The sequence below is a fragment of the Lactuca serriola genome, chromosome 1, assembly GCF_051521515.1.
Source record: "Lactuca serriola cultivar US96UC23 chromosome 1, Lser_US96UC23_V15, whole genome shotgun sequence".
NCBI lineage: Eukaryota > Viridiplantae > Streptophyta > Magnoliopsida > Asterales > Asteraceae > Lactuca > Lactuca serriola.
Genome location: NC_136408.1, coordinates 45,429,414 through 45,437,788, shown reverse-complemented (window position 1 = coordinate 45,437,788; position 8,375 = coordinate 45,429,414). Strand labels below are relative to the sequence as shown.

The 8,375-nt window shown below is 30.5% G+C and overlaps 1 protein-coding gene across 25 annotated transcripts; it reads right to left on the bottom strand.

The window, feature by feature from the left end:
- Nucleotides 1-824: 824 nt before the first annotated feature.
- Nucleotides 825-6,611, bottom strand: LOC145086659 (uncharacterized). 25 transcript variants are annotated; one of them, XR_013700555.1, is made up of 11 exons: nt 6,187-6,610; nt 5,191-6,072; nt 4,873-4,945; nt 4,123-4,179; nt 3,883-4,008; nt 3,753-3,799; nt 3,436-3,495; nt 3,276-3,349; nt 3,132-3,184; nt 1,439-1,518; nt 825-1,141 (listed from the first exon to the last, which is right to left on the bottom strand). XR_013700555.1 is itself a non-coding variant. In XM_079024491.1 (11 exons), the coding sequence occupies exons 2-5, from the start codon at nt 6,000-6,002 to the stop codon at nt 3,942-3,944; spliced, it is 309 nt and encodes a 102-aa protein (XP_078880617.1). In that variant the 5' UTR covers nt 6,003-6,072; nt 6,187-6,604; the 3' UTR covers nt 825-1,141; nt 1,439-1,518; nt 3,132-3,184; nt 3,276-3,349; nt 3,431-3,495; nt 3,753-3,799; nt 3,883-3,941. The 25 variants fall into 25 exon arrangements, 6 of the variants coding, with proteins under 6 accessions (XP_078880617.1, XP_078880610.1, XP_078880623.1 ...); XR_013700571.1 differs by having other exon boundaries at nt 4,888-4,945; XR_013700583.1 differs by having other exon boundaries at nt 4,895-4,945.
- Between the last annotated feature and the right edge of the window lie 1,764 nt (nt 6,612-8,375).

Here is an 8,375-nt window from a genome sequence, read left to right as displayed (position 1 = left end):
TTGCAACTTGAAATATATTTGATTTTATTCTTATTATATGTAAAGAGAAATTAAATATTCTCTTACTATTTCTTTCTACAAATCCTATTATCCAATTGAATAGGGACATGTGTATCATTTAATGCTCGTTGAATGATATTTTAATACATTAATATGTCACATGTCATCATTTAATTGGGTAGGAGGATTTATAGGAACAAAAGTATGAGGATATTTAATTTCTCTTATGTAAATAAATTAATCACCAAAAGGCCTTTAGTCCAGCGGTATTTGGTGTTGCTCTTCCTTCTTGAGGTTGAGGGTTTAAGTCTCGTTGTGAACATATGTTAAATTTGCTGTTTCAAATAAAAAAAATATAAATAAATTAATCAATTAATATTATATTTTAATATATTGATCGAGCTAACGAATTGAATAATTTGGACTAGTTGGGTAAGTATTTACAACGGTTTAGACGAGAATACATATTATTCGTTGAAATACTTTTTTACATGTTTTGAATATAAAAAACCAGAAGAATATTCACTTGTTATACAAGTTAAATAATATATAAAAAATTACAAATATATTATTAAAAATGATCATGACATTAGTTAACTATGAAATAAGAGTTCTTATAATAAATTGTAAGGTTGATATTTCTTGTCTATGTTGTTGATATCATTGGATAGTACTCCTTGTTATCACAATATTATATTTTAATATGTTGATCTAGCTAACGAATTGAATAATTTGGACTAGTTGGGTAAGTATTTACAAGGGTTTAGACGAAAATATATATTATTCATTGCAATACTTTTTTACATGTTTTGAATATAAAAAACTAGAAGAATATTCACTTGTTATATAAGTTAAATAATATATAAAAAATTACAAACATATTATTAAAAATGACATTAGTTAACTATGAAATAAGAGTTATTATAATAAACTAGAAAGGTTGCGGGGGCCAGAAGCTTTAAATGTTGTTTCCGAATCAGTCCCTTGTTTATCTTAAATGCATCATTCCTTCCACGAAATGAAAATGGAACCTGATCTGGAATCCCGCGATTCAAGTTGTGGTGGCTGTGAAAGGGTTTCTTCATTTCTTGGAAGTATGTCATGCTAAAAATATTGTTGCTCTTGTGCATATGTATATGAGCTGAAGGGTAAATCAGTCTATCAATATTATGATAAATAAATACGATCCAAGTGAAGTGAACATGTACAACATCCTCTATCAATATTATGATAAATAAATACGATCCAAGTGAAGTGAACATGTACAACATCCTGATAAAGGACTTACAATGTCAAAAAGTTACTATTATGAATAAGAAATATGAAAATCACGGTGAAGTACATTGTTATTACCGGATATTTGCACTAAAAACAATTGCAATAATAAATAACTAACGAAATAAAAGTAATTAATTAATCATACACGTGATATACCTACCTAGCATTCATTAACATGGAACAATTTCAAATCAATTTTCAACCGCATGAAGTTGAATCAATTTTTTCATTGCTTGACTCCTGAAATGAAAGGAAACTGATTAATGATATAATAAATTTTATGAAAAGCTGATAATCAAATAAATTAATAAATTAATTGAGGCAGATAGAAATCGCTTTGAAAAGCTTCTAAGAAGGATAATTCATGGATGCATCCACCATTAATTTTACAAATACGATCTTTAATTTCATTAAAAATCATATCGGTTTCTTTTGGCTTTCCTTCTTTACATTTATTTTGCAATAATTGACATCCTTCTTCATAAGTGAGACCTAGCCTAATACAGAGATAGAAAGAGAGAAAGAATAGCCGATATTTATATCATTGTAACATTTAATTCTGTAAAAAGATAGAAAATTAGCTTAAAATGATAAGAGTTAAATTTCTAAAGTCATTAAAATATATTAAAATACATACAATCTCAATCTTGTCTTCATAAGTTGCAGCCTAAAATTAATATATTTCTTGAAATTTTATGAAAATGCCAATATATTGAAGCATCAATAGTGTTATTAGGTTTTATAATGATATGGTTGCCTGTATGTAATGTGGTGAGGAATTAAAATACCTAAAAAAAATAGTTGAAAACTTTTTTTTGGGGCTATTGGAGTGTTACTTGCAGTTAATTTTCCTATCCCTAATTTGATTTTCTGTATATATAATTTAATGGAAACCGATTTGTTGCAGACCACAACCTTCATCAGTTAGTGTTGGAATAGTGTCTAAGCCCGTAACTATATTTGGTATGTACTTGACCCGGTTATGCATGGTCCTTTTGGGTTGCCTTCTCCAAAGCAACTTGACAAGGTAATTTAAGGAGAAAGAGAGAGTATTATGATTTATTAATATATTATAAGAATAATATATTAAAGGAGAAATCATATTTATTTAATTAGTATTGGTCATAAATTAATTAGGAATTAATTTGGTGGTCAAAAGAGATTAATTGAATAAAGGGGTATAAACTATCAAATGTATGATAGTTGAGTTTTAGGTTAAGGAAACCTAATGGGCTTAAGGGGGAACGAAATTATGATGGGTATCCATCATATTTTCGTCCAAGGGCCTTATTCCAGAAGGTTCCATGGGCTGCTTGGTGGCTAAGCTGTCCATTAGGGTTTAGAGTGAAACCCTAGTAACCTGTAAGTATAAATATGACCCCTAGGGCATGAATTCGGCTACCACTTGATTCTAAGAGTTCCCTAGGCCGATTTCTAGCCTCTTTCTCCCTCTCTCATATTGCCTTCTTGCTTGTAGGGTTTATGAACCATTAGAGGAGTTGCATTTGTGACTCTAGACTCAAAAGAAGAAGATATACAAGATCTAAGCCAACTATTGAAGAGGTAAAGATCTAGATCTGATTCTATATGTTAATTTTGTTGTTTATATGCTAGATTAGGGTTTGTAAGTCTTGGAATCAAAGCATGTTCAATAGTGAAACCTAGATCCAAGCATTAGGGTTTGCATGAGCACATAGGAATGTTTCTTATGCTTAAAACCTATCAGTTAGACCACTGGAAAAAAAAAATTAATTATCAGATAAAATTAATGGATAAAGAAACATGATTAACAGAAGCAATAGAGATGAAGTCTGAAATCATCAGAAAAAAAGTCTCCAGAATGTAAAAGTCACCTTGTCTATCCTTGTAGTGAACCTATGAAATCCCGTAATATCCATTCAACGTTCTTTACGCATTAAAAAAAAGTCAAAAAATTAAATCATGAATAGATAAATTATATAACCAAAAGTCCCAATCGGACAGGGTCTGATGCATACATATAGAGTTGCCACTCATACAGAGGGCCGTAGCTACAATCTTTACTATTTCGATGTTCAAACTTTAATTCTACCTGTAAAAAGAATAAAAAAAATCAGCACAATGATACATAATCGGTTACCAAAACGATCAGGGTTGTAATTGTGTTACATACCATACCTTAGCTACATCAGGGCATGTTTTATGGATGCCATACGCCACCCTCCTACCGACATGAACCTAACAAAAACCACTCTTACAAACTTGTTACTAAATTACCAAATTCACTTAAACTTACACTAAAGAAATGAATAACTGAGAAATCTATTGTTAAACTTGAAGTCATCCCCTATGTAGTGAACAAATAATATATTTTTGCTTTTTGACAACCCCTTTCAGTAAGAACATAAAATTAATGATGTGCAAAATTGGAAAAACCAAACAGGGTCATGATTAGAGGTGAAATATAGACTGGCATAAAATATTAATAAACTTACTCTTTTATATAAATCAATGAGATTTGCTTTATCAAGTAGTGAGTATCCTGCAATGAGGAAAAAAAAGATAACTCCAGAAGACCATGTAACGATAAATCAAATGTCAACATTGCAAGAAACGACAATCTACTTTTTGGTTTTGCAAGTACCCGAGAAGCAATTATCCGTCGTACTATAGCAACTGATGCATTAATTACTACTCAAACGTGAGTTCAATCTCATACACTTGGTCATACACCTCTTTGTAGCATCACACCTTATGTTAAGACATAAATATAACATCATAGTTACAAATAAGATAAATGTAGAAACAATAGTAAAATTGATATTTGAAAAACAACATTTATATACCACATTAATAGCAAACAACCTGTATAAACTGCATACAAATCCTGTTACCTTGAAATGACATCTTCTTGAAGTCAACCTACAACAAAGGAGAAAAAAAATAGAATAATAAACTTCGAATTTTTTGATTCAAACATAAGACGGTCTAAATCTGAAACATCAATACCTATTACCTACATTAACTTAAAACTGTAAAAACTGAATTTTATTAATATAATAATAGTGTGCAGGGGCAATACGATCCTAAAGCTGAAAAAAATTAAGTTTATTAATATAAAATGTGTGCAGGGGCAATATGGTCCTAAAAATGCAAACTTTTTTTTTAATAATAAAAGAGTGTGCAGGGGTAATATCGTCCTAAAACTATATAAATTCATTTTTAATAATATAAAAACAGTGTTCAGGGGCAAATGTCGTCCTAAAACTGTAAAAATTGAATTTTTTAAATATAAAAACAGTGCAGGGGCAATATGGTCACAATTTTATAGTTTTTGCTTCTTTTGCTTCTTTTTGGCAGGGCTTCCTATGCATAAGTTTCTCCATTTATCTTTTAGGTCGATTGTAGTACGAATTTTGTGGAACACATCCTCTCCAAAATCTAAAATACCCTTCCATGGAATTCCTTTACTATTATTATTACTCGAAAATCTCAGCACCCCTTTCTGTAAATTTTTTTACTAAAACCACATCAACTAAATAAACTCAGTAAAAAGTCCATAATAAGTCTTTGTTAATAAATAAATAAATAAATAAATACACAAGTCTCGACGACCTTTAATAACTACACCTCTCACATTATCCATTGAAGTTTGTTGCGCCGTATTAAAGGAATTGTTGGAGATGTGCTACAAATTAGAATCATGGTACATAAAAGTCAACCACAAAGTCAATCTAATCTACAATAGTAAAGTAGGATGCTATTGAATAATATGGCATGGATATGAGGTTTAAAATAGTTATGAAAAAAAAAGTTTTAATAGACAGAAATTAAAGTAGCATGTTATAGTAGATAAATAAAACAAATGGTGGAAACTTTTTTAAAATATGTGTGAAATCTAAAATTTGTAAAATGATCTTTTAACACACTTACAATGTGATTTCCACTGTATATGTTACTACCCAAGTCCTGGAACATGGAAACCGTAAAATCTGACGAAAATGAAATATACCTTTTTTGCCCTTGCTTCAGCCTTCTGTTGTTTTATCTTCAATTCCAATAGGTGAATGAACAAACATATACAAAACTAAAGCATTCAAGTGTGCTCACATAATATCTTAATAAAAACCAATCGGATTTGACAACGGTGATAAGAACTGAGCACAATTAGCATTGGCTCCAGAATTGACCACGAACATTAAAGAAATTTAAGTTTAAAAAAATTTAAAGAACCTCATGTGCAGTACAGCAACCATTTGTGTATTCACTTCTTTTTGGTAAAATCAAACCTGTTCAACTTTCCTCCAAAGAAGTCAATGAGGAATGTTTCATAAGGAATTTAAACTTGAAGTTAATTTGTAGGCTTTTGCAATCCAATATAACAAACAAACAAAAACAATTCCAAAATCTAACAACCAATTGACTGAAGAACCCTAAAAATAGAAGATTGTGCTAAACTGAATAATACTATAATACTGAATACAACAAAGTTGAGAATGACAACAGGAGGAATCAAAGCTTGTTGTTTTCTCATCACAAAAAAAAAAAATAAAGTAAGATATTTGAGATAAATAATGGAAGAAATAGGGATTCGAAATTACAGGGTATTACCTTCTATAAGAAATAACTGAAGATAAATAACTTAAGAAGCCGTAACTTGATAAAAGAAGAGAAAATCGAGCTTGCATCCATGGAATCGCATTATGCTCTGCCGAAACACCACTAGCTCCAATCATCTTGCTCATCGGCGATTCCAAATGCACCTTGCTTTAGTTGGAGAATAAACCTAATGTGAAAACCCTTCACCAATTTTCCCTAAAATCACAAACAAAACCACACAAACAATCTCAGTAATCAAAACACCAATCCCTATTAAAGCACTGATATAAAGATTGGAAGATGTGAATTGCCATCTATAAAAACTCAAACCTGCAACTGATAGCTTAAATCCGTGTAAAAATTAGGTCTATACATATAGGGAAATCGAAAAATTGCTATGGAAATTGATAGAACCCATTAGTAGCAAACGGGTGTGGAAGTCGGTGGCTTTTGTAGGCTAGAATTGTTGTCGATGAAATCCTAATCACCCTCATCAACAACCGGAAGTAGGAAGGAGACAAAATCAGGGGGATGAAACCGGTGTAAGAAGGAAGGAAGAAAGAGAACCGAAGGTTTGGATAAGAATCAGTGGAAGGAAGAAACTAGAAGGGTCGATTGGTGTGGGATAAAATCACCGGGAAATTAGGACTGTTCGAACACGAAGGCGGTGGGGAAGATGTGTAATAAGAAAGACGGTGGGTGAAGGATCTGCGGAACGGGCCACTGCATAAAATAACCCCTAAAAAAATGAAAAACAGCTGCAAAACCAAAAGATCATTTCTGCCAAAAAAAAAAAAAAAAAAAAAAAAAAAAAAAAAAAAAAAAAAAAAAAAAAAGAAAAATAATAAAATAAAAAAACTCATGTTCACTGTAACTAGCTGGGAGAATATATATATATATATATATATATATATATATATATATATATATATATATATATATATATATATATAATTGTTATCACATTATTCAATTGTTTCTACCCTTTACTTTGTCGTTAATAAAATTAAATTTAAATATTAACTTAGTGCTGATTTTAATTATTTTTTTATAAGGTTGGTATTTCTTGTCTATGTTGTTGTTGATATCATTAGATAGTACTCCTTGTAGGGTTTAGATCTTAACTTGCTTCAGAATAATTTATAAATGCTTCCGTTGTCATGTGTTTATTCTATTTTTAGGATTAGTAAAACCCATCAGTTAGATGGGTCTCTCCCTTATTTGATTGAAACTCCCGATTTGGGAGGGGGAGAGAGCACCAATGGCGATTTAGATGGTGTAGGATCCATATAGGGTTTCATATTAAAGAAAATGATCAATCAATCAAAATTAGGGGTATCCATTAGTGAATTGTGGTATAAATCTTCTCATTATCTCTAGAATTCGAACCTATGATTTGGTGGTGGGCTCCAAATCCAATGATGGTTATTATATTATTGATTCATAGAAGACTTTGATATTTGAATTTTGAACTCCCATTCTTCATTTGTTCCAAACTCTAATTGGTTTTAATGGAGATTTGGTAGAGAATGAGAGCTTCAAGCTCCATTAATGTTGGAAAACTCTTTGTATCGTTGTTTGAAAGTGTTTGGATGATCGTATTTGATATTACCTAATATATAATCAAATCTCATCATGAAGCCATCACTTAGATTGGAGAGTTCTAGGTATTATAATCCACCATGTGTGTTGAGATTGGGAAATTAGGGTTGTAACAATGAATCCATGAGAGTGTTAAAGAAAACTCCCATGATTAGATAAGTTAGTAAAATATGGCCATATATGGAAGTCATGATACTTGAATTAGGGATTTGGAATGTGAATGATTAATTGTTTCAAAAGATCTAAAAGTGGTTTTAAGCAAAACTAAAAAATCAAGCTTTGGGGGTGTGATTTCTAGTGTTGGAATCATCAATTCCAATCCTTTGAATTTGTGGATTCAATCATTCAAATGATTACTATGATGGTCTAAATAAGAAATAGGAATCCAATGAGTCATTAGAAAATGTTTATTGTTGATAGTCAAATCTATTAAGAGCTTAATGTCTATCTAGTTTTTATGTCACTATAAGCTTTCTAAAGCTTTCGTGACATATAAAGGTCTTAATTATTAATTCTTGAAGGAAATGAGACATAATTGAGTTACAATAATATTCGTAACATTCATTTAAGTAATTAAGACACCATGGTAAATTTTGGTGAAAAATGGAAGTAATGATGACGAAGTACAAGGCTTAAAGAGGAAAATTTGGCATAAGAGTGTAATATTGAGCATTACACGACCGTATTTTGCCAAGGCAAAACATTACATGGCTATGTAATCTTATGAATAGATTTTGAAATACTATCTTGACCTTGGCATATCAGTTTTTCGTCAAATGGTATTTAAACCTTAGTCACTCCTAGCCTTAATTAAATAATTTTGAATTGGGTAATTATTTTTTAAGGATTATTCAAACTAACTAAAATGAAACTTTGTTCTGAATGAGTCTACAAACACAAACCAGTCCACTATAAAT

Bases quoted from the DNA above. Each gene is read 5' to 3' on its own strand.
- LOC145086659 (XM_079024491.1), bottom strand. From the start codon at position 6,002: ATGAGCAAGATGATTGGAGCTAGTGGTGTTTCGGCAGAGCATAATGCG. The intron at 4,180-4,894 runs GTGAGAGGTGTA...CCTTTGTTGTAG, and splicing joins AACAAACTTCAATGGATAAT to GTTGACTTCAAGAAGATGTC. The intron at 4,009-4,122 runs GTTGTTTGCTAT...TCTTAACATAAG, and splicing joins TTTGTATGCAGTTTATACAG to GTGTGATGCTACAAAGAGGT.